The sequence below is a fragment of the Musa acuminata genome, chromosome BXJ3-10 (assembly GCF_036884655.1).
Source record: "Musa acuminata AAA Group cultivar baxijiao chromosome BXJ3-10, Cavendish_Baxijiao_AAA, whole genome shotgun sequence".
NCBI lineage: Eukaryota > Viridiplantae > Streptophyta > Magnoliopsida > Zingiberales > Musaceae > Musa > Musa acuminata.
The window spans coordinates 1,433,524-1,460,615 of NC_088358.1; the positions used below are offsets into that span (position 1 = coordinate 1,433,524).

General features: G+C 38.3%; 2 protein-coding genes across 7 annotated transcripts; both read right to left on the reverse strand.

Annotated features, from left to right (window-relative positions):
• Window positions 1-9,712: 9,712 nt before the first annotated feature.
• LOC135650558 (uncharacterized) lies at window positions 9,713-10,858 on the reverse strand. The gene is made up of 3 exons (XM_065170030.1): window positions 10,703-10,858; window positions 10,377-10,567; window positions 9,713-10,208 (listed from the first exon to the last, which is right to left on the reverse strand). Exons 1-3 carry the CDS (start codon window positions 10,856-10,858, stop codon window positions 9,713-9,715), a joined length of 843 nt encoding a protein of 280 aa, XP_065026102.1.
• An 8,130-nt stretch (window positions 10,859-18,988) lies between these two features.
• LOC103999710 (exonuclease DPD1, chloroplastic/mitochondrial) lies at window positions 18,989-26,666 on the reverse strand. Of its 6 annotated transcripts, XM_065170968.1 has the most exons (7): window positions 26,313-26,666; window positions 26,028-26,180; window positions 24,168-24,322; window positions 23,851-24,002; window positions 23,097-23,709; window positions 21,952-22,157; window positions 18,989-19,443 (listed from the first exon to the last, which is right to left on the reverse strand). In XM_065170968.1, exons 5-7 carry the CDS (start codon window positions 23,636-23,638, stop codon window positions 19,235-19,237), a joined length of 957 nt encoding a protein of 318 aa, XP_065027040.1. In that variant the 5' UTR covers window positions 23,639-23,709; window positions 23,851-24,002; window positions 24,168-24,322; window positions 26,028-26,180; window positions 26,313-26,666; the 3' UTR covers window positions 18,989-19,234. The 6 variants fall into 6 exon arrangements, with proteins under 6 accessions (XP_065027040.1, XP_065027043.1, XP_065027042.1 ...); XM_065170971.1 differs by lacking the exon at window positions 26,028-26,180 and having other exon boundaries at window positions 24,168-24,251; XM_065170970.1 differs by lacking the exon at window positions 26,028-26,180 and having other exon boundaries at window positions 23,097-23,639.
• Between the last annotated feature and the right edge of the window lie 426 nt (window positions 26,667-27,092).

Sequence of the window (27,092 nt, forward strand, 5' to 3'; positions counted from 1 at the left end):
ATCAAAATGTTGACAAATAGTTAAAAATTTTAGTATCATGTATGATATCCTTATAATGTTGATCGATTTATTCAATATCATGCATGAATGAATATAAGGTTTTTGAAAATGTGCATATTCTAATTTGAAAATATGATGATGCACAATTAAGATTGATACTTACCTTTGTCATAATTGATGTAATGGGTCTTCCCTTCTTTTTGACAATGACAAAGGGGGAGATAGATTGCTTGCACAAGTCAAGAAGATACAAAAACTTGATTGCTTGCTTGCCTATCTTAAGTAGCAAAGATTGCTAACTTGCTTATTTCAAGAAGCAAAAGTTGTCTTCTTGAACATCATTATCTTGCCCATCTCAAGAAGCAAGACTTGCAACCTGCACATTGCAATAGGAAGTAAGAATCGATAGCTTACACACTTCAACAAGAAAGCTATCTTGTATTTGCTTTTGAAATTTTTACTAGCTTGTATGTTACAAAACTTGCTCACTTGTTCAAATACTTTGCTAGCTTGCACTTTGTAAAGGAAGCAAAAATAACACTTCTCAAAAGAGAAGAAAAACTTACTGTCTTGAACATCTTTAATATGCTAGCTAGCATGATGTACAATTTGCTATTTTGAATATTACAAAGAAATACTATCATGCACATTGCAAAGAAAAGCAAAGTGCAATCTTGCACAAGAAGCAAGTGTTGAATTGCCATGATTGAACTTAAGAATCTTGCTATACTTTTGTGCTTATATGTTGTGATGAAAATCTAGCTTTATGTTGCAAAAACTTGCATATCTTTTAAAATAGCTAGAGCTACTTCTCCTTTTTGTTGATGACATAGGGGGAGAAGTATATTGATGACTTCATGCATTGAATTAAATATTTTATATATTTGCATGATAGTTTAAATGTTTTTCATAACATGTGATGAATGTTACTTGGATTTGGGATAATCCAAGTGTTTTATCAATGGCATATTGATAGGGGGAGTTTAGTTAAACTCCGGGGAGTTAAGGTTAACTCCGTTAGTCATCAATTAGTTGTCATCATCAAAAAGGGGGAGATTGTTGAATCTCGGATTTTGATGATGAAACTAATTGATTGTGTTTAAATGTTTGACTACATTTTGAGTGATACAGGTCTACTCGATCAGGATTAGACAATTAACGCAGGAGGAATTGACGTTGCGTCGGAGGAGATCACGTCAGGATATTGGATGGCAGAAGGCTTCGGGCGTCGGGCATCGGGCCAAGAGCGGAATTGCGCCAAGGATATCGGCGTTGTGGAGGTCAACCGCCGATTGGGCAACAAGCCGCAAGAGAGGATGATGCGCCGAAGAATCAGACGAAGCGCCAACCAATGACGTGCCGAGCAACAGAATGTCAATTCGCTTTATAATAATTGTCTAGATCGGAGTAGAGTTTTGGTTTGTGTATGCAGGATTAACTACGATAACGATGAAGACATAAAGCGAAACAAAGTGCTGGAGTCAAGCGCGAAGGATTCGTTGGGAGTTCGAGAGTTCGACGGAAGTCCGAAGGTTCGTCGGGAATGCTGCCGGAACTAGCCGAGAATGAGTAGGGAGCTTGCCGAAGGGTTTTTCGGAAGCTCGCCGGAAGGTTCGTTGGAAGTTCGCGGAGCTCGCCGAGAAAGATCGGAGCTTACCAAAGAAGCTCATTGGAACTCGCCAAGATCAAATCGTGAAGTCTAGGAGCTTGCCGGGAGTCCGCAGAATGGTTTCCGAGAGTTTATCGGAAGACCGTCGGAAGTTCGCTGGAAGCTCGCCGAAAGAAGTCTTGACTTGTGGACTTTGTAATAGCTTAGAAAATGTCTTTAAATTCATAGTTAGCATGTTAATTAGGGTTAGGATTAGGTGTTAATCCTATAACCCAAGTAGGGGCCAATTGGGCCCAAGTTCGGACTAGTTTGGGGCAAGATTGAAGCCTAACTAGTGGGCTGAAAACACTGTAGTCGGGCTGAAAACACTGTAGGCGGTGGCACCGCCTAGCTGGGCGGTGGCACCGCCCAGCACCCGAGCCCTGGGCGGTGGCACCGCTTGGCTGGGCGGTGGCACCTCCAACAGCGGGAACCCAAAGAGAATTCAAATTTTGAAGCCCAAATTTGAATCCTCTTGAGGCCTATAAATACCCCTCAAATCTCAGCTGAGAGAACAACTTTTTGAGCAGCAAGTGTTTGAGAGAAAAGCCTTAGAAAAGTGTTAGCTTGTCTTGTTTTCAATTTGCTAGTGTTCACCTCCTTCTTTCTTGTTGAAAATCTGTAAGAGAGTGAACCGCTTGTAAAAGTTGTAAGAGGGGTATTCACCCTTCACTTTCAAGAGATTTGCTAGTGGAAGGTGGAAGCCTCATCGAAGAGAGGCCTCGCAAGTGGATGTAGGTCACTTGACCGAACCACTTTAAAAACGGCGTAATCTCTGGTTTGCATTTCTTATTGTCATTTACATTACTGCAAATCTTCTTACTTGCTTTGTTTCATCATTACCTTTACTGCGCAACTTTAAGAATACGCTTTCAAGTTAAGCTTTTCAAGTTCCGTTCTTATCGTACGAAAAATTTGTCGAAATCAACGTTTTAATCCGCTACACTAATTCACCCCCCCCCTCTTAGTGCCACTCCGATCCTAACAGGTAGCACCGCCCAGGCTATGTCTCCCAGCGAGACTGGGAGGTGCAACCGCCCCAGCCAAGAGGTGGCACCGCCCCGGGCTCAATCTCCGAGCGAGACTGGGCGGTGCAACCTCTTCTGTCAAGAGGTAGCACCGCTAGAGCTCAAGTTTCGAGCTCTGCCAGGCGGTGCAACCTCTCCAATCAGGCGGTGCAACCGCCTGAGCTCAGTCTTCGAGCTCTGGCAGAGAGGTGCAACCGCCCCTGACAGAGGTGGCACCGCCCAGAGGCTCAGTCTTCGAGCTTTACCAGGCGGTGCAACCGCCTGATCCCGGAATTCTGGGAATTGACAGATTTGAGCTCCAAATTTGAACTGGGTTGGGGCCTATAAATACCCCACCCATTCAGCACTGAAAGCACAGAACACACACTCGAAATCTTGCTGTCTTTCTGTGTTTCTTAGAGCTCAAAACTGCTAGTTCTCCTCTTTCTATTCTTCAAGTTTGAGTTGTAAAGAGAGGAGAGAAAACTTCTGTAAGGGTTGTCTCCTAAGCTCGTCAAAAGGAGTGAATCTGTAAGAGGGTGGTTGGCCTTCGCCTATTGAAGGAAGGCCTCTAGTTGACGTCGGTGACCTCGTCAGTGGAGGAAGCCAAAAGTGGAGTAGGTCAAGATTGACCGAACCACTCTAAATCTCGGTTTGCATTTCCTTTGAGTATTTTACCTTCACTGCAAACTTCTCAATAGCTTACTGCCCTCTGCGATTTTACGAACGAGTTTCAAGGTTTAGACGTAAATCTGCATTTAGACGTAAAACTACGTTTAGACGTAAATCGGCTTTCCTCGTACAATCATCATATTTCAGTTTACATTTACGTTTTGATTTCAATCATAACTGTTTACTGCCTTCTGCGATCTTACGAATAAGTTTCTAAGTTCAGAATTTTCCGAATCTGCGTTTAGACGTAAATCGGCTTTTCTCGTGCGATCATCATATTTCAGTTTACGTTTACGTTTTGATTTCAATCATAACTGCTTACTGCCTTCTGTGATCTTACGAACAAGTTTCTAAGTTCATAACTTTCTAAATCTGCACTTAGACGTAAATCATTTTTTATCGAACGAACGCAGCTTTCGTTTTAATCGCTGAAAAATTTCCGCTGCACTAATTCAACCCCCCCCCCCCTCTTAGTGCTCTCGATCCTAACAATTGGTACCAGAGCGGGGTTTTTCTCATTTCGGATTTACACCCGAGAGAAATGGCTCTTCATAGCTTTCAAGAGGGCTTTTCGGTCTTTCGTCCACCGTTGTTTAATGGATTGGACTACACTTATTGGAAAACTCGAATGAGAGTTTTCTTGATTTCTTTGAATTTGGATTTATGGAATATCGTTGAAAACGATTTTCAACTTCCCTCTAAACCGATGAACGAATGGTCGAATTTAGAGAAGAAGTATTTTTCTTTAAACGCAAAGGCTATGAATGCCTTATTTTGCGCTTTGGACAAAAATGAGTTCAATCGGGTTTCTTTGTGCGAAACGGCTTTCGATATTTGGCGCACTCTTGAAATCACGCACGAGGGAACTAGTAGAGTCAAAGACTTGAAAGTTAATATTTTACTGCATGATTTCGAGCTTTTTCATATGAAACCAAGCGAAACCGTTGTTGACATGTCCACCCGTTTTACGGATGTCGTCAATGGTTTAAAATCACTTGGTAAAAGCTTTTTGGATTTTGAACTCATTAACAAAGTTTTACGCTCACTTTCTAAAACTTGGGATTCAAAAGTAACTGCTATTCAAGAATCGAAAAACTTGAACCAATTTCCACTTGAAGAACTAATTGGTTTATTGATCACATATGAAATGACGTGCAATACACGTGAAGAACTTGAGAACCACCTTCCAAAGAACAGGAAGGATTTGGGACATAGAACATTTGAAGACCACTCGAGCATAAGCTCAGGTGATGGTGAACTTAAACTACAAATGAAACAAAAATTAAAAAGTAAAAAGAACGGAACTACTTGCTTTGAACGCAAGAAGAAGAACAAAAATTGGGATGAATCGAGCTCCTCCAAAGACGAGGAGAAAATCAACAAAGGCGAGGTGGCAAACTACGCCTTTACGCCTTTCGACGCTGAGGTAATCAAAATGCCTTTAATTTACTTTGAAATTACATGATGCTTAAAGCATTTTTCTTTTTTATTTAATTTTCTTAAAAATTACATGTTTAATAATTTTATAATGAAAATACAAACAATTAGGAATCATGCTTATCATTCTAGTAATTTTGAAAATAATCATGAAAATTGCATGTTTATGATAAACAAAATGATTGTGATTAAAAATACCTTATGAAATCATGCTATATGTGGTTGAGAAGTAATAATGTGTATCATTATTGATTTCCATTGTTATTTCTTGATTTTGAGTATATGAAATCATGCTTAATTTGAAGTTATGATTAATGAGTATATATTTTTTATGTATGATGATTCTTGATTATCGATTTTCATGATAATAATAGTAGCTTTAAAAAATTGATGCATGTTTTCATAAATGAAAAGGCATGCTAACATGAAATCGATCACTTAAAATGAAACACTTAAAAAAGGGATAAAATATATTATCAATGAAATCATGAATCTATTTATGTTATAAATTTTGTGAGCCATAAAAATGATTTTGATGATTTAAATTTGAAATGAGTTTTATCAAAATCATGATCTTGATTTTTCTCTTGAATGATTGTGACTTGTATTCCTTGTATTCATGATATGATTTTTATGCAATTCTTTGTATTCATGAAATATTTATCTCATCACCCAATTATTTATTTTTCAATATTCCTCAAGTGATGATATGAATGCATGAGATATTCATGAATTTATTTTGATGTATGCAAATGAGAAGCTTCAATCATGCATGGTAGGATGCAATGTGACAAATTAATACCATGATGATTTGAAATATTTATGATTTGGAATGATGCATATGCTTTTTATTATGATAATGTATGATGTGTATCATGAATGCTTAAAAAAAATTAAATAAATAAATGTTTATATCATGTTAGATGGTTTTACATATTATGCATGATAAGCTATACTGATGAGTGAAACAATGATTGAAATAATATGAATGATGATTTGGAATCATGCATATAATAATGAGTTTATATGTTTTGAAAATGTGCATGTTTTAATTTGAAAATATAATGATGCACAAATGAGATTGATACTAACCTTTGTCATGATTTAAAAATTGATGTAAAGGGTTTTTCCCTTCTTTTTGACAATGACAAAAGGGGAGATAGCTAGCTTGCACAATTCAAGAAAAAAGCAAATTGCACTTCTCAAAAGAGAAGAAATTGCTATCTTGAACATCACCAAGAAGTGCTATCTTGCAAATCTCAAGACACACAAATGCAATCATGCAAAATTTATAATTTTGCACATCATTAAAATTTATGATGCTTTGGTGATTATGCAAGTTCTAAAATGTTATAAAATTCACTAGCTTGCATGATGTAGAACTTAGCTATATTGAACATCACCAAGGAATGCTATCTTGCCTATCTCAAGAGGCAAAAAGTTAACTTGCACATCTAGCAAAACTTATATTTCAAGAAGCAAGAGTTGCTTTCTTGAACATCTCAAAATTGTTAGCTTGCGGGCCTTAAAATATAGAAATTTTTTGCTAGCTTGTATTTGGTAAACTTGCTATCATACTACCATGATGATGAGCATGCCTTATCTTCATGATTATATTTGAAAAACTATGGCAAAAATATGTCCGAATGATTAAACGGGTTAAAATTATTTTTCGGACTTTTTTGATTGAATGATCAAATCACTTGATTGCAATAATGATTTTACACAATTACTTGCCATGATTACATGTTGGAAATTATGTGCTTGAATACAAAAATTTCCATGATAATAAGCATGTTTTACCTTCATGATTGTAATTGAATATCTCTAGTAAAACCCTGTCCGAATGTATGAAAGTGTCAAATTCCATTTTCGGATTTTCTTGATCCTAACAATTGGATTTTCTTGATACATTATCCTCTTCCGAACTTAACAAGCATATGTCATATCAAGTTTAATTCACATTATTGATTTTTGACATATGAAATCATCTAGCAAATGCACTTATCATGTGAAAAATATTTTTCGAGAAACATATTTGATGATTCCCTCTTATAAAAGGAAGATATACAAGGATTTGACTCACTTACATATCTTAATCCTTGCAAAAATGAAGTGTGCTTTAACATCTTATCGATTTGAACTTCACATATGGCTTTCCTCCTTCATGTAAAAAGATAACAAATAAAAAGGAAGAAGCAATAAAAGCTATCTCTATGTCATGTTTTCCTCGAGATGTTTGCATAATTGGTATCCTATCACTCACTGTTGGAAAATGACATGAACCAACTTATGGCATCGCACTTATATTTAAAATTTGCTTATATCGTTCTCCTTGTTGTTGATGACAAAGGGGGAGAAATATATAAATTGATACTATGAGTGCCATATTTGAAGAATATGAATAGATGTCATGAATGCCATATTATGATGAGATATCAAAAGCAGCATTCATATGAATAGGTGCTATGAATGTCATATCATGTTAAGATATCAAGAACTTGAATCGTAATTTTACATATAGATATCTTACCATTTAATAATAGCAAACTTGCATGATGGTAACAATAGATATTATGTTTTTCATGCAATGAGTTAAACTTACATCACAAACACTTGATTGTGGTACTTCTCCTTTTTGTTGATGACAAAGGGGGAGAAGTATGTTGATGACATGACATGTTGCTTGAATTTTTGAATCCAAGAGTTTCTATCAATATGGCATATTGATAGGGGGAGTTTGTTTAAACTCTGGGAGTTAAGGTTAACTCCGTTTATGATGACATGTTGCTTAGATTTTTGAATCTAAGAGTTTCTATCAATATGGCATATTGATAGGGGGAGTTTGTTTAAACTTCGGGAGTTAAGGTTAACTCCGTCATCAAGTGGTTGTCATCATCAAAAAGGGGGAGATTGTTGAATCTCGTATTTTGATGATGAAACCACTTGATATATGTTTATGATTTAATATGCATTTTGAGTAACGCAGGATACTTCGATCAGGATGAGACAATTAAAGCAGGAAAATCATGTTGTGCTGGAGGAACATGTCAGAAGATTGGACGTCGGGCCGGTGGATCGGTCGACGTATCGACAGAAGGCTTCGGGCCGTGGACTCGGGCATCGGGCCAAGAAGTGCGGGTATTGTGCCAAGGATATCGGAGTTGCAGAGTCAACTGGCCAATTGGGCAATAGGCTGCAGGAAAGGACGATGCGCCGAAGAATCGGACGAAGCGTCGAGGGACCAATGACATGCCGGACAACTTGGTTAATTGCTTAGGATTAATTGTCTCGATCAAAGTTTTTGTTTTAAGTGTGCAGGATTAACTACGATGAAAGTAAGACATGCAGCAGGAGTTGCGCCAGAGTCATGACAATGATCACGTTGGGAGTTCGAGAGCTCGACGGAAGTTCGGACAATCGTCGGAGGTTCTGCGGGAACAAATCCGAGAAGTCCAGAAGCTTGCCAAAGGAGCTCGTCGGAACTTGCCAAGTGGATCATCGCAGTTCAGGAGTTTGCCGGAAATCCGCAGGAGCATCACCGAGGGTTCATCGGATGATCGACGGAAGTTCGCCGGAAACTCGTCGGAAGAAGCGAGTGACGCACCGAAGCAAGCTGCAGAATATGTCTTAGGAAATAATTGTAGTTAGCACTTTGATTAAGTTAGAAATGGGAGGTGATCCCATTAGCTTAATCCTGGGGCAATTGGGCCCCTAAAGAACTCAAATTGTGTCGAATGGTTCAACCCATTCGGACCCAGGTTGCTGTGGGAGGTGCAACCGCCCATGCAGGGAGGTAGCACCGCCCAGGCTGTGTCTCCCAGCGAGACTGGGAGGTGCAACCGCCCCAGCCAAGAGGTGGCACCGCCCCGGGCTCAGTCTCCGAGCGAGACTGGGCGGTGCAACCTCTTCTATCAGGAGGTAGCACCGCCAGAGCTCAAGTTTCGAGCTCTGCCAAGCGGTGCAACCTCTCCAGTCAGGCGGTGCAACCGCCTGAGCTCGGTCTTCGAGCTCTGGCAGAGAGGTGCAACCGCCCCTGACAGAGGTGGCACCACCTAGAGGCTCAGTCTTCGAGCTCTGCCAGGCGGTGCAACCGCCCTAGTCAGGAGGTGCAACCGCCTGATCCAGGAATTCAGGGAATTGACAGATTTGAGCTCCAAATTTGAACTGGGTTGGGGCCTATAAATACCCCACCCATTCAGCACTGAAAGCACAGAACACACACTCGAAATCTTGCTGTGTTTCTGTGTTTCTTAGAGCTCAAAACTGCTAGTTCTCCTCTTTCTATTCTTCAAGTTTGAGTTGTAAGGAGAGGAGAGAAAACTTCTGTAAGGGTTGTCTCCTAAGCCTGTCAAAAGGAGTGAATCTGTAAGAGGGTGGTTGGCCTTCGCCTATTGAAGGAAGGCCTCTAGTTGACGTCGGTGACCTCGTCAGTGGAGGAAGCCAAAAGTGGAATAGGTCAAGATTGACCGAACCACTCTAAATCTCGGTTTGCATTTCCTTTGAGTATTTTACCTTCACTGCAAACTTCTCAATAGCTTACTGCCCTCTGCGATTTTACGAACGAGTTTCAAGGTTTAGACGTAAATCTGCATTTAGACGTAAAACTACGTTTAGACGTAAATCGGCTTTCCTCGTACAATCATCATATTTCAGTTTACGTTTACGTTTTGATTTCAATCATAACTGTTTACTGCCTTCTGTGATCTTACGAATAAGTTTCTAAGTTCAGAATTTTCTGAATCTGCGTTTAGACGTAAATCGGCTTTTCTCGTGCAATTATCATATTTCAGTTTACGTTTACGTTTTGATTTCAATCATAACTGCTTACTGCCTTCTGTGATCTTACGAACAAGTTTCTAAGTTCAGAACTTTCTAAATCTGCACTTAGACGTAAATCGTTTTTTATCGAATGAACGCAGCTTTCGTTTTAATCGCTGAAAAATTTTCACTGCACTAATTCACCCCCCCCCTGCCTCTTAGTACTCTCGATCCTAACAGAGTTCATGAGAGTGAGGTTCTCATTGGTTAAGCCAAGCTTCTTGAAGGCGTCGAGGTACAGTACGTCGGTAGAGCTCCTGGTGTCAACCATTACTCTTTTGACCCGAGCATTGGTGATCCGAATGGAGATCACCAGAGCGTCATCGTGATGGGAGCGTTCAACCTCCTCAGTTCCAAAAGTGATTTCGGGCTTAAGCTCGGGTCTGGGGTGTTTTTCCACCGTGCTTCGGGCATAGGCCTTCCTCGCCATTGAGCTGCTATCGCCAGCCTCCGGTCCTCCAGTAATGACATCGATCTGCATCTTAACAGGTCCCCTAGGGCACATAGTTACTTCTCCTAGTTCCTTGAGGTAGCGCCTGAGGTGACCTCTTTGGATTAGCTCCTCAATTTGATTTTGGAGGTCGCGGCAGTCTTTCGTGTCATGGCTATAGTCCCAATTGAACCTGCAATATTTAGACTAGTCCTTGTGAGTGGCCTCTAGGGGATTGGGTTGGCACAAGAGACCTTTCTCCCTAATCTGGAGAAAGATCTCGGTACGGGACATATTCAGAGGCAGAGGTGGGGGCCTTGGGAGTAACAGCTCAGGCCGATCGAGCCTCTTGCGAGGTTACGATGGTGGCACCGAAGCCGCTCCTCGGGACTGGTCCATCCTCGGCCTCTTGTTGTCCTCGTGCCTCCCTGCCATTAGGGCTTCGGCGGTGATGTACTGGTTGGCACGTTGTAACATTTCGGGGATGGTCGCGGGCGGCTTCTCAATCAGTGACCAAAAGAACCTCAAGGGCCTCAAGCCCATCAGGAACGCCTACATGATTAAAGAAGGGTGAGCATCTAGGAATCCTTGGATTTTAGCGGCAAATCATGCCACGAATTGGGAGAGTGATTCACCCTCGCATTGGGATAACGCGAGTAGGGTGGCGATGGAAGGCTTGGGTCACACGCTGGCCAGGAAGTTTTGCTCGAACTCCCTAGTGAGCTGATCAAAGGATGAGACCGAGAATGGGTGTAGCCGGCTTAACCATGCTCGTGTTGATCCCCTGAAGGTAGTCGGGAATGCTCGACATATCAGGGCATCAGAGGTGCCATAAAGGGCCATCTGAGCCTGAAACGCGACAACATGATTCGTGGGGTCGGAGCCGCCATCGTATGTTTCCAATGTTAGCTGCCTGAAGTTGAGAGGTATAGGCTTGTCCTATATTTCCTGAGTGAAGGGGGATCCACCCGAGCTACCTTCGCCCGTCTTGCCCCGCGACTTCTGGAATTCATGTTAGAACTCATCCAGGCGTCAGTTGACCATGGATAGTTGGATCCTGAATGAGTTGTCTGTCGAGTCAGACGATATGGTATCAGGCTCGGAGTGGGGTGGAGCGATCTAGTAGGGTGCATGTATGCTCTGTTCGAGTAGGCCTCTCATGTTCATTGTCTACTCTTGGTCTTCTCCCATCTCGAGTTGCTCCCTGCTTGGCCTTTGCTACGTCGGGTCGGTTGGGGGAGCCGCGAGTTACACAATCTATGGTATAAGTGGGACGATCATCTGCATCATTCCCGCCAAGGCCTGTTCTTACTTAGCCAGGCCGAGAAACGCCTCGGGCGAAATGACTGAGGGTCCTGTGGTGTGTCTAGGGGGAGAAAACCCCAGATCATTAAACAAGCGCCAGTAGTGATCTAGCGTCGAGGCCAGGATTCCCTTGTCTCTAAGGATGGGGAGGGGCTGATCTTCGAGTCCGGTATAGGGGTGACCGGTTGGTGGTTCTCCCTCGGGGAGAATTCCTGCAGGATGCTCCTATGATATGGCCCTCCTTCTAGCGCCAAAAATATTGATGAACTGATGTGCCGTGGCTGATGAGTCAGCACGGCCTGGTCCATGGGTCAATGTTAGGAGTTTTCGGTCGGCTGAGCTGGTTGCCGAGGTCGGTCATGCCCTCAGGACGGGGTGCTGGCGCTAGAATGTTGATTGGCATCTCTCAATCAAGATGCTAGTTAGTGGCTTTTAGTCGGGATGGTCGTGACTCGGGGGATGGCCGCTCTCCTGCACAGAAGGCTCTCGTTGGGTGATTGCTGACTTTGGCCCCTCAATGAGTAAGTTAGTGCTTGGTTGGTTTTATTTGTTTTTACCTCCCCCTAGGCTAGATATAGGCCAGGGTTTTTTATACTACTGTATAAGAGTCGACCGTACGATGGTTTGGTGTGGCGGCCAATCCTTGAGGGACGAGATGGTATCTTTGTGTGGCCATCGTCCCGAGCTTTCCGGGATAGGATGGGACGTACTAAGGAATGCCTTGGTATGGATTCTAGCTCGGCGCATGGGATTGCTCCTCTTACTGACCTGGAAGTGGCGTGGCGCAACGTTGATTGTGACATAGCCCGGACCCAAAATATACCTTATCACCGGACAACATAGGATTCGCTTGTAATCGATTATGTCTAGATCGAGTTAGTTTAGAGTCTAATTAAGTTGGTTTAGAATGTAATTAGACCAACTCAATTAGGAGCCAACTAGGCCCAAGTTTGGCCTGTGTTGGGCTAAGTGAAAGGCCTAAATAATGATCTAATAGGTGGAACCGTCATGGCATAGTCTCCAAGACTATATCAAGCAGTGGTATCGTCAATCTGGGTAGTGGTATCACCAGATTGGGTGGTGGTACCACCTAATGGCAGGGTGTTAGGTGATGGTACCGCCTAGTGTCAGTGCTATTGGCGGTGATACCACTAGGACCTAGGAAACCCAGGATGAGACACTTTTAGGCTTCAAGTTTGAATCCACTTAAGGCTTATAAATACCTCTCTCATCCCTGGTTAACACACATAAGAATTAAGAGCAAAAAGAAATAAAAATATTATTGTAATCTTGTGAGAACTCCTCTCAAGCTCTAAGTGTTAGTCTTGTTTAAGAGAGGAGTGAAGGAGCTGTAAAGGTTCTCTCTTGAACCCGTCAAAAAAAGAATCAAGGTGTAAGGGTAGTTGATCTTCGCCCATTGAAGGAAGATCATTAGTGGATGTCAGTGGTGTCGACAGAAGAGGAATCGGTGGAGTGGATGTAGGTCACAACGATCGAACCACTATAAAATGATTTATATTTTTGTTTTGCTATTTATCTTTATTACTTTTGCTACACACCCTTCTGTATGCTTTCAAAGTTAATATCGTTCCAAAACGGGTTTAATCGGAATGAAATATTTTTAAACCAACATTTTTATCTGCTGCACTAATTCACCCCCCCCCCCTCCTCATAGTGCCGACTCAATTCTAACAATTAATATCAGAGCCACGTCTTTTTCATTTAATTTAACACCTAAGAGAAATGACTCTTTTTAGCTTTCAAGAGGGCTTTTCTATCATTCGTCCTCCCATATTCAATGGGACGGACTACACTTATTAAAAAACTTGAATGAGAGTTTTCTTGCTTTTAATGGATTTGAATTTATGAAATATTGTCGAAAGCAATTTTTAAAAGTCTTCTACTCTATAAACGAATAGAATGATTTGGAGAAGAAAACTTTTTCCTTGAATGCTAGAGCTATGAACGCTCTATTTTGTGCTTTGAGCAAATATGAGTTTAATCATGTTTTTATTTGTGAAATGACTTTTGATATTTGGCATACACTTAAAATTACACACGAAGGCACTAGTAAAGTTAAAGATTCAAAAATTAATATTTTGATGCATGATTTTGAATTATTTCGAATGGAACCATGTGAAACCATTGGAGACATGTACACCCGATTTATAAATATCGTCAATAGTCTAAAAGTGCTTGGTAAAAGTTTTTCTAACTTTGAACTCATTAACAAAATATTGAGATTCCTTCCAAAGAGTTGGGATCCTAAAGTAATGGTCATTCAAGAGGCCAAGGATTTGAACTATTTTCAACTTGAAGAATTTATCAGATCTTTAATGACCTATAAAATGAGTTGTATGGCACAAAGCGAACATGAGAACAATCTTTCAAAGAATAGGAATGATTTGGCACTTCGAACAAAAAAATACCACTTGAGTGATGACTTAAGTGATGATGATGACGACTTTGAACTCCTCACAATGAAGCTTAAAAAAAATTTAAAACAAGAATCAAAGAACAAAAATAAACCTAAAAAGAAGAAGCTATAAAAGAAGAAGAAAACACTCAAGGTGACTTGGGACGAATCAAGTTCATCTGAAGATGAAGAACAAATCAACAAAGGCAAGGTGGCAAACTATGCCTTAATAGATTTCGAAGACATGGTAATCAAAATCCCCTTAGTATACTTTGAAGTTACATGATGCTTTTCATGAGTTATTTTTAAATTAGTTTAGAAAAATTATATGTAAATTGTTAATAAAAACAAATTAGGATCATGCCAGTTATTTTGAAAAAATGATCATGACAATTGTATATTTTATGATAAAGGAACAAAATATTATATTTAAATATAATGCTTGTACACCTAATAAGATTAATTCTATATATATTTTAAGAAGCAATAATATGTATCTTGAGGATTTCTATATTGCTTTTTGATTTTGATTTTAATTGAAAATGCTTTATGTTTAATGAAATCATGTTTGATGATTTAATGATGCATAATGATGTAAGACGTAATAAAAATGTTAAAAGTCTTGGATCTTTGTGATTTATGATTTATTGATCTTTTTCTTTTGATTTTAAATATGATGGATGATTTTCTTGAGCATACTTATATAAAATCAATCACATAAAAAGGAAAATGTATTATCATTGGAATCAAAATGATAAATCAAATCACTTGTTTAAAGAAGCCTTATGGTTAATATGTTATATTTTTTGTCATGATGATTTTGATGATGAGATTTATTTTTCGGTTTTAATCAATAATGCATGAATTTGGCATAAAAACTTGGGCATGCTCGTAAGAAATCAAATCACTTAAATTGAAATAACTAAAAAGAGGAAAGCATTTTTCTTGAAAAAAAATTTTCTTGACTTTTCAAAAAGATGAATCTACTTATGTTATTTTATGAATCTCTTGAACTATTAAAGTGATTTTGATGATTTTGATTTGAATGAGTTTTATCCAAATCATGATTTTGATGATTGAAGATTTCATATACATGAATTGAGATATTTTTCTCCTATGTTTCATTTTGTGATTTACTAAAGAGAATATCTTTTTCGGAATCTATGACTTAAAATTTCTTTTGAAGATATTTTATTATTTGATCTCCTAAGATTTTCTTTTGATTATTTAAAAGGAGATTTGTTAAAATGAATCATATCTTTTGGTATTCACATGATCTTTGATATTATCTTTCATGACATGATATGTAATTCATTTATATTTGTGGTTGTAAACCTTATATTATAAGTAGAGCATTGATGAAAAAAATTAGTACCATTGTATTCACTCTACTTCTTCCTTGTTTATAATAACAAAGGGGAGAAAGAAAATTGCTAGCATATCAAGAGAAACAAAATTGCTAGTTTGAATGTTAAATTTAGGCAACTTGTTAAATCTCACAAATGCATAAACTCTCTTTATACATTTTTCAAATCATGATATTGACTTCTTGATTTTTATGACTTGAGTCTTCTTTTTGAATCAAGATTGTTTCCCTATCATTCCTTCTATATACAAAAGAAGAGATATGTCAAAAATCATGACTTGATCTTTCATTTTTTATGATTGGAATAATGATTGGAATATTGATGTAAATTTGTTATTTATCTTTGTCATGTTTTAAAAATTATTGTAAAGGAAAAAAGAATTACAAGATTATATTCTTCCCTTCTTTTTTCAAATGATAAAGGGGGAGATCTAGCTTGCATGATAATGTATGCAAGAAGAAGCAAAAAACTTGCTAAGAAGCAAAACTTACTAGCTTGTTCATCTCAAAAGATGCAAAAATTTTGCCAACCTTCATATATGAAAAAAAATTGCTAGCTTGCCTATCCGAAGAAGCAAAAGTGCAAACTTGCAAAATTTATAATCTTGCACATCTTTAAAATTAATGATGATTTGGTGATTAGGCATGCTCTAAAGTAATAAAAAATTTTGCTAGCTTGTATGTTGCAAAACGTGCATATCTCTAAAACTTGATAGTTGCACTTCTCCTTTTTGTTGATAAAAAAGGGGGAGAAGATATGATGATAATGTAAAATCATGCATGGGATGATGTACTTGGATATTTTGATTATGCATGATTTTATGATGTATGCAATGATATGATAAATTGGTTATTTCAATACTCATGTTGCATGCAATGTTAAAATACTATGATTTCAAAGTTTATATCAGTATGGCATATTGATAGGGGGAGTTTGTTTAAACTCCGCCATCAATTGGTTGTCATCATCGAAAAGGGAGAGATTGTTAAATCTCATATTTTGATGATGAAACCAATTGATAGTGTTTATCTGATGTGTGTTTAAGTGACGCAGGATTAGCTTCGATCAAAAAAGGTAAATCGATTAAAGCAGGAGGAATCAGACGTTGGACCGGAGCAAACATGTCAGAAGAATGGACGTTGAGCCGGAGGATCGGTTGACGTGTCGGTAGAAGGCTTCGGTCCGTGAATTCGGGCATCGAGCCAAGAAGATCGGACATTGCGCCTAGGAGATCAGATGTTATGAGAAGACAACATGCTGATTGGGCAATACGTCGAAGGAGAGGACGATATGCCGAAGGATCGGACGAAACGCCGAAAGAACCAATGACATACCGAACAATATAGGATTCGCTTATAATCCATTATATCTAGATCGAATTAGTTTAGAGTCTAATTAAGTCAGTTTAGAATGTAATTAGACCAACACAATTAAGGGCCAACTGTGCCTAAGTTTCGACTGTGTTGGGATAAGTGAAAGGCTCAAATAGTGATCCAATAGGTAGAACCGTCGTGGCATAGTCTTCGAAACTGTGTCAGGCGGTGGTACCACCAGTCTGGGCGATGGTACCACCTAGACACAATCTCCGAGAGACTGTCAGGCAATGGTACCGCCTAGTGTCAGTACTACTAGCGGTGGTACCGCCAAGACCCGAGAAACCCGGGATGAGACATGTTTAGGCTCCAAGTTTGAATCCACTTGAGGCTACCCCTCTCATCCTTGGTTAACACACATAAGAATTGAGAGCAAAAAGAAACAAAAACACTATTGTAATCTTATGAGAACTCATCTCAAGTCTTGTTTAAGAGATGAGTGAAGGGGGTTGTAAAGGTGATCTTCCTGTGAGCTTCCGGTGATCTTCCGGCAAACTTCCGACGATCTCTCAATAATGTTCCGGCGGACTCCCGGCAAGCTCCTGGACTTCACGATGATCTTATTGGCGAGTTCCAATGAGCTTCTTTAGCAAGCTCATAGATTTCTCGGTTGGTTCTGGCAGAACTTTCGACGAACGTCTAGACTTCCGACGAACTTTCGAACTCCTAACGAAATCGTGTTCTTGACTCTGGGACTTCATTTTGCTTTATGTCTTGCCATCGTAGTTAATCCTACACACACAAAAACACACTTCGATCTAGACAATTATTACTAAGCATGAATCATATTATTGGTTCATCGATGCTTCGTCCGATTCTTCGGTGCATAGTCCTCTTTTGCGGCCTATTTCCCAATCGACCAATTGACCTCCGTAACTATGATATCCTTAGTGCAATATCCCCTCTTTTTGGCTTGATGTTCGAATCCATGGCCCGAAGCCTTCTATCGATACGTCAACTGATCCTCTGGCTCGACGTCCAATCTTCTAACACATTTTCCTCCAGCCCAACATGATTTTTCCTGCTTTAATTATCTCTTCTTGATCGAAGCATCCTGCGTTACTCAAAACACAAATTAAATCATAAACACTTATCAATTGGTTTCATCATCAAAATCTGAGATTCAACAGAATTTTTTTTATCTAAACTCATCCTTCAATCTCACTTTAAGTATCTCAATATTTAGTAACGACACTCCTTTTTTATTTACATTATCATTTGATTTTTTATTACTCCCTAAGTAGCTTATGATCCTTCATATACATAATATTAAAACTCAAACTTCCTTATGTTAATTATAGTCAAACTCATTCAAGTCTTGAGATTCATTTAAGATCTATTAAAATTCAATTGTCACTTCTAACCATACTATACATACCTATTATCATAACTTAACCTCATGTTTAAGTCCATCCCATTTTGTCTTATTGAGCTATGCTTAACATAAGCATTAATGGCTCAACCAATATTTTGTAAAGCATTCTCTATTTTTAAAAAATATATACTTCAATCTTAAAATTAAAAATATAAATATGTCATTTATCATATTTACGAAACATTCTCATCACAAATCATATCATAAAGTAAAGATAATATATATTATTTGTATTACATACTAGTTGTAATTCAATATGTAACACTATCTTATCTGTCAGCTAGTGATGCATTTGGTTGTTTGATTTACGACTAAAATAAAGAATGATATACCATGAATATATATTGTATGCGTTCTTATAATTTGTACATGATTCCTTGCTGATTCATGTACACCTTCTTTTTTACTAGTTGATAACTTACATATTTATTATTGATTATGTTTATTTTTGACCAACAAGTTATCAAACTTTCTTATGATTTGTACATGAATATATATTGTATGAGTTCTTATGACTTGTACGTGATTCCTTGGTGATTCATGGACACCTCTGTTCCTACTAGTTGATAACTTACATATTTATTATTGATTATGTTTATTTTTTAGCAACACGGTGTTCTCAATCTTTCCATTGATTTGTAACCCCTCCTATATATTTGGCGCTCACTAAATCTACTCCTTAATGATTATAATAGCTAATTCTGAGTTAACGTGGGATGATTTAAAAAGAGCAAGATAGCTAGAGCAATCATAGACAGAACGGGATGGTGGATATAGAGTTTTGTAACTAATCTTTTGTTGCATAAGTGTGTAAAATATCTAAAAAATTATATTGAAAAATAGTATACAATATGCATGGTAGATCATTGAAAAGAGGTTCATTGACAGTATAGTTTTCTCCACGTACAAGTTAGTTCGCACCAGAAATGGATAAAATAAGGGTTAATAAAAAGGGTTTACTTCTTTGACATGTTTCTGTCACGAGTTCGTCTTTACGTGCAAAACGAGGGAAAGAAAATAAGACTAAATTAATTCATCCTTTGGTCAAACCAAAGGGCAAAAAACCAGCTGACTTGCCAATTTTATCAATACTTATTGAAATTCCTTTCAACAAGAAAATTGAGCACACAAATAATATCGAGTAAAAATAATTTAGGATTAACATTCTCACAATATTTTTAGCATTTAAGACAACTAGAATTCTCATTCAATCATGGAGGTATACTAAATGAAATGATAAATAAATTCATTACCATAATGGTAATGAGAAAAATTACCAGAAACCACCTATTGAATGGTGACAGATACAACAATGATTCCAGAGTTAAGGTTAATAACTAACGCATGTTTTTTAGTTTTGCTTTTGAGTTGGACACCTCCATCTTATTTCTCAAGAGGAAGTTTCACAAAGTCCGAAGCCCGGAAAGCTCTATCCATGAGCTCAGGAATAGACAGTTTTAGATCGAAAGTAATTTTCTGGAGCACGTAGCAGAGTGTCGTGACATCCTGCATTGCTCTGTGTGCTGGTCCAACCAAAGGAATTTGGTAGTGCTCACGTAGTGCCTTTAATGAGGAGGAAGTAAGCTTTGTTCCTGCAAAATTAAAGAAGAAACAAAACAGATTCAATTAAATCAAATAAGTTACTGATTAACTTTGACATATATTTGGCTATTTCCCGATTCCCCATCAAGTATTTAGATCTTGATATGATATTGATTTCAAATTTTCAATGACCTATTATCTCAGTATGATATGGATATATCAGATTACCGATTCATACCGCCTGATATCAACAAAAAAATATAGTAAACACTTACTGACCAACACCATCCTATATGGTCCAGAATGATCCTTGGTTTGTAGCAGTCCAATTAGTATTTGATTCCTTGTTTCCCATAACCAGTAAAAGATACTGAAGTACAGTAGAAGCACAAACATCACTGGTGTTTATATAGAGCTAAGAGTTGCACGTGATTTATTGAGAGTCTGTTCCAAATTCAACTAATCCTAAACTAGTGCTAGGCTCAAATTTGGCAAAATCAGGTCAGATCTAGGGGTGTCAACAGGTCACTTCAGGTTAACTTAAGTATACCATGCCTTAACCTGATCTATCAATCATGTCAAAGAGCAAACTAGAACTCAGTTCAGTCAATGTGAATCACATAAAGGATAACATGATTAACCCATTCTTAACAAGATTTGAAATACTTACATACCTAAACTTGACACAGACAATAATCAATCCAGTAAGACCTATTTATAATAATAACATTCACAAACTTATCTAAAAATGGCATGTTTAACACATGTAACAAGACAATCAATTGGTTGATTCAGGTCAGTTGTGCCAATTCCTAAAATTTTTTACCACTTGGGCTTATTGTGTCTAATCTGTTTGTGACCCAAACCCATATAAGCCTAAAAGATACCCGCTAGTCGTGTTGGGTTCTTATAGATTTGAAGTCAAGTATTGATGTCCCTGGTCAAATCAAAAGCATCCTGAATGAGTTTAACCTAGCAAGATTTCCTGAATTACCACATGATAGGGTCATATCCACAAGGGTGATTAAGGATGAATAACAGAATCAAGATCGAGATGACATACTGCTCTTGGAGTTATTTCTGAAATTCAAAATATTCATTACCGTCTCAATGGTCATGTTTTAATTTCCCAACTATTTTCTGTTCCTCTGTAGGCCTTACTCATGATTTACCAGCCAATTACATTCACAAAGCAAATCTGAACAAGATTTGATTGTATAAGGTTGTAGAACAGAACCTGCTGAATAAATTTTCACTCAGGGACTATTGCGTCTAACCTATTTATGATCCAAACCCATATAAGCCTAATCCAAACCTCCTGATTCTGTCTAACCCTGGTCAAATCCAAAGCATCCTAAATACGTTTAACCTATCAAGATTTCCTGAATAACTATGCGATAGAGGCATATCCACCAGGGGGATTAAAGGTGTAAGAGAATCAAGATCGAGATAACATATTGAACTTGAAGTTATTTCTGAAATTTGAAGTATCGTCTCAATTCTCATGGATTATCAGCCAATTACATTCACAAAGCAAATCTAACAAATTTTGACTGCACAAGACGGTAGAAACGGTAGAATAGAAATGCTATACAGATTATAAAAATGCAATATAGACTTTCAAGATAACCCTAAATTGACATATATCAAGATAATCCTAAATTGACATATATCAAGATAAACAAAAATTTAACCTGAAATAATACACTAAAATCCTAGAATTGCCAAAACTCTTTCTAGATTTTACAGTTATTGCAATCTGCATGACACTAACTAATCAAGAAACTCAAGTTATGGCTTGTGACCTACACCGCCATATGTTTCTAGTAACTTACTTGTAAAATGAAGAACTAAATGTGACCTAATTAAATAAGACAAAAACTATGGCATGTCTATTTAAGAGCTAATTGTTTTAATAATGACCACAACAATAGTTAGACATCGGAACATATTCTTGAAGCTATAGGTTCTAGGAGTTATCAAATAGAAGGGGGTATATTATTTCTGTTGAAATACTCTTTTATTCTGGTTAGTGTAATAAACCAAGGTTCACAATTTCGATCTGTATCGATATACCGAGTGTTGATCGGTACAATACGTACCGAGGCATACTGACGGTATGCCAAGGCGTACCAAATGATACACCTAAAATAGCTGAAAACTCTAATACATATTGTATTAGTGTTTTCAGCTATTTTAGCTAAAATAGCTAAAAGGTTAGTAATGGTCGGTTTCGACCGTTACCGCCTGGTTTAGGTCGGTAATGGTTGAAATTGATCAGTAATGCTCGGTATAGGTCAATAATAGTCAAAATTTTGATAGTTACCACCCGATATAGCCCCGTATCACCCGCTACGAGGGCAAAGATTTGGTACCACTCGGTAGCAGGCGGTCCGCATGCCGAGAGGCTCTTGGACTGGTACACCACCTATACCGAGCAGTACATATTGAAATTAAAAACCGTGCAATGTACATTGGCATTAAAATACAATCAACAAATTTTAAACTGGAAAGAGATTTACCATAGAAGAAATAAAATAGATAAAACAATGACCTACCATCTGGCTTCATCAATTGGCGTGCAAGAGGAAGAGTGTCAACAAACATCCAATCTGATGGAATCTCCACCAAACAGCGCTCGAATTCTTTGATGATGAAAGGTACATCAAACTTACGTCCATTGTGAGCAACCCACAAAACCGGCCTTCCTGCCACTTGGCGGCTCCGAACATATTGAAGTAGGACAGGAAGCAACTCCCTAAATCTATGTTAACATAATGAAAGCAAGATACAGGAATTAAAAAATTTATTAAAGAAGCTCTTCAAAGCACCAGCATAGACATGAAATATCAAAAGTTCAGAAAAAGTTCTATAAAGCAAATGTTTCTTCAAAAGCATTTTTCACATGTATTACACATGCTGGATATCAGCAGCCAATCATCTTTCAAAAAAACAATAACAGCAATGATTGCCCTCAAAATAAATGCAGTACCTTAGTTAATACGACAATTTTTGTTCCCATCACAACTTCCAATATGCTGTAACATAATATCACAAAGCAAAATTACAGTCTTATAGTAATTGCTTCATATTTCTATTGCAAGATACCATGATTTTATGTATCATGCCATCAATAAGGACCTCCTTGACTGATGAACGACAACAAAAAATTGCCTGTGATCAGATAACTAAACCAAAATCCAAAGGAAAGTGCAATACCCACTACATAATGCATATTTCAAAGAGAAAAATCAAACAGAGCCTTAACATACAATATGAAGCCTTAAGATACAACATCACTTAAAACAAATATAAACTTTTCCAAATCATGCACATGGCTTACAACTATGAAGATCAAAACAAATATTCCAAACTGTTGAACAGTATTGTCTGCATACACCTGATAAATTGTGCATGTGCATGCATATCTGATTTCATGTGACTGAAAATAATTGAGACAATATGATTACTAATTCTAGCACAATAAAAAAAAATGAAAGCAATTAATTAAAAAAATCATGTTGTTAAAAATTCTTTGTCTAGTTAATAACACTCAACAGCAACATTAACTTTTAACTTGCTAGATAAAAGCAGCTTCCAGAGGTCCACATTTGAGAATTCTGTAAATTGATTTGTTTGCTCCAACATAAATACTGGCAAGAAGATAAGCAAATCTGAATCCTTCAAGATTAGAGATACATACGTTGGGACATCACGCCTGTTGACCATAGATGTGTCAATTCCATGAACAAATGCATTCAGTACATCTTTTTCAGGATTTACAAGGGTTTGGAATGTACTGTTCTTGCCACCAATAAGATCACGAAGTGCAAACTCAATAATCCTTTCATTTTGATGACTGAACCCAGTGGTTTCAATATCAAAAACGAGGATAGTTGCAGGACGCTCAACAGATTTCTTGAGAGTACTTTCTTGGATATTGTAACACTGAACAGCTTTAAGTTCATGAATTTCTTGCTGATGGGTATTCATATTTGTTGTTGACGCAATTGTCACTTTCTCAAGTCTCCAGTCATGGCAGCCACATGATGTAATAAAACTCTGTGGCTCCTGTCTCAGTTCTTCTACTACATTTGTCAACTGTCGTAGTGGGCATCTCCTAGCATCAAATGATTTGTCAGGGACACATTTAGTACTTAACCTGAGAAACTTGATGGTTGAATTGCTTCCGAGACTGCTCCACAATTGATGAAAATTTCCTGACCAGATAGAAGCTAAGGACATTCTGCAAGGGGTGTCAATTCAGCATCAAGGATCTCCCAATGGAAAAAAGGTCATATGCAAATCATGAACATCTGAAATTTTGTCGATCAATGAGCATCAGTACACAATTACAAGATAGCACAGATATATGCTTTTAAATCCTGAATACAAACACAAGTAGATCAAATCAGCATGAGACTTATAAAACATATGTGACCCATTTAGTACTAAACCTGAAACTTGATAGTTGAATTGCTTCCCAGACTGCTCCACAATTGATGAAAATTTTCTGACCAGATAGCAGCTAAGGACACTCTGTAAGGGGTGTCAAGTTGGCATCAAGGATCTCCCAATGGAAAAAAGGTCATATGCAAATCATGAACATCTGGAATTTTGCAGATCAACAAGCATCAGTACACAATTACAAGATAGCACAGATATATGCTTTTAAATCCTGAATACAAACACAAGTAGATCAAATCAACATGAGATTTATTTAAGCAAACATATTGTTTAGAACAAAACATATATGACCCATTCAGTACTAAACCTGAGAAACTTGATAGTTGAATTACTTCCGAGACTGCTCCACAATTGATGAAAATTTCCTGACCAGATAGCAGCTAAGGACACTCTGTAAGGGGTGTCAATTCAGCATCAAGGATCTCCCAATGGAAAAAAAGGTCATATGCAAATCATGAATATCTGGAATTTTGCAGATCAATGAGAATCAGTACACAATTACAAGATAGCACAGATAGATGCTTTTAAATCCTGAATACAAACACTAGTAGATCAAATCGACCTGAGATTTATTTGGGCGCACATATTGTGTAGAACAAAACATATGTGATATATTCTATTTAATTTCTATTCACAAAATAGTTCATTAACCTCTCAACCAAGGTTTGCAGTTTTGCATACTGGTATCGTACTCATCAGAGCTCAGACCAGCATGATATCGGTCCATGCCAATGTCATACCAAGTGTCAGGAGGCTGTTACTTGACAAGTCTTGAAAAAAGCCTAAAAAGGCTTACAAAATAAAAAAGGAAACTACTTGGTTCAGAGCCTATACTGCTCTACACCAGGCAGTACGATCCTATATTGGGTGATACAGGGATTGTACCGCCTGGTACAGGTCCAATATCGGATGTACCACATGGTTTACATAGGTCTGTGTACTGGTAAGCTGTCATACTGGAAAATAGTGCTTGTATCATACCATTCCAGATTGTCACGGACAGTTTAAGGGGAAGGTGTTCAATGTAATGTCTATGGATGTCCTTGCCCTTTGGTTTTGTTCATACATTAAACAGTCTACAAGGGGATAATAGGCTTAGCAGCTCCATTTTGGTTGGATTTTATGGCTTTTTCAGGTTTGTAAACACAGCATATTTGTGGTCATTGCACAAAGGTAAAACTGCCCAAAAACAAGGCCTCCAACCAGTCATTTTAGATGTTTTCCATGAGTAGATAGTGGCCAAAAATGGTAGCTACCTCAGCCCCTTGGGGCTACCTAGGTGGCACATGACTAGATGGGCCTCTGGGGTAGTGTCTTGGGTTGGTTCGTCCCTTGGTTCCGTCATTGTGTCATATGGGCACTTGTTCATGCGGACTTTTGGGCACGGCAGACTATCTTAAACCCTTTGTTATATGACCGTTCAGAGCTTGCGAAGTTCATCTTCATATTTTACATTTTCTATCAAATGTTTGTTGAAATGTTTACTTGTTGGGTCCCGAGTTTAACACTTCTACTAACCCGTCTTCTCTTTTGTAGACTACAAGGTTATGAGGAAGCTGAGCCTTTACGACGGACAAATAAAAATATTGCACGACTTAGGCAAAACCAGCTATGTCTATGATATGATGGTATTGCAAACCTTACTCCACTACTGAAAAACACATAAGGTCCGCTTCACAGTAGGAAAACTATATTTCTTTTATGTCCATGGTTTTGAACACCATCCAAGTACCAAAGTGTTAAAGGGCATCTTCAGATAAAGAGTCACTATCAATTCACAAAAAATATTAACTTAAGTCTCACCTAAATTAGAAATACAAATAGAGTCAGATCAACTTACTGATACTGCCGTAAATAATGAAGTCTAGCACCATATATAAATCAATTATCCCTCATTGCACAATGAAATAAACTTTAATACAGACATTACAAGGAAATGGACTTGTTGCCACAGTAAAAAAATTACTATACTCGAAGTACAGTTATAGGGTGTATCCGCACAGCAATATTATAACAGGTTGCGTGGCAAAGTGACCAATAAAGCTTCTTTCACAGTATCACCACAATTGCTAGTGACGACAACCATAATCTTAGTTCACAGATAGAAGAAAACAACAAATCCATCTCAGAAAAAGCAATGCCACTTCATGCTCGACGAAATGCTTACACGGAAATTACCGCACGAGTGGATCTATCCACGAAAACTGCTATATACATATGGTTACAGCTTATGTAGAACATTAAAAAAACAAGCATCATGAGCACCCAATCAAGAACCACGAAGATCATAATCCAAACGACGACCTGCTTGACGATATTCCTAAAAGAAAACAGAAACGAGATATTACCAACAAACCCAATCGAATAAAATGAGGAATCACACGGGGCAAATCTAAGAGAAAGAGGCTACAAATTAGTAAGACGAGCGTGAGGAATGTGAAAGGAGGAGCACCTGAGATAGCTGCTTTGGTCTCTGGCAGGGGAAGAAGTGACAAGAATACAATCGGAACAGTGTCTGGGAGGCTGAGGGTGGAGGGGGAGGAAGGAATAGAGAACGATTAAGACAATAGGGGATAGTGGTGATTATAAAAGGTTTGCTTGGGGTGCGGGAGGAGGTAACGATTAAGACAATAGGGGATTGTGACCTTCCAAGCTTTTCTCGGATTGAGACTGCTACTTTCGGCTTAGAACCACTTGACATGGCACGTGCCACCGGCTACGAGACCTGCGATTAGAGGTGATCGGATTGGGAAGAGGTCGAAGAGGGAGGGACATGGTGATCCGCCGACCGCGGAGGTGTAAATGGGTCGGAGGTGGTTTATCCCGAACTCGATCCAATTAGAACTCATGGTTCACATCCAACTAAAACTTTAGTTCTGCTCGGCCTCCAAAATCAAGCCCAAATTCAAAATCCTATTCTATGTCTGTTACGGCTCATCGTATTGTTGTGTCGACGAAAAACTTAGCACGTTCATTATCGATTAAATCATTAGGATTTAATCATTAGTCATCGAAACTGAAAGTCTTAAATCATTGGGTTTTTTTTTTTTGCTGCAGCAACTGATGAGGGTAATAATGGCGATAAGACTCGGGTTGACGCCTCGGTTGACCTGACATCACCTGGTCAAACGGATCGAAACGTCGACCGAGGCACATTAAACATCCTGCTCAGGCTCGGTCCTTCACGCCACGCCAACACCAGTGTCAAACGCTACCAGGAGTACGAGCTTGC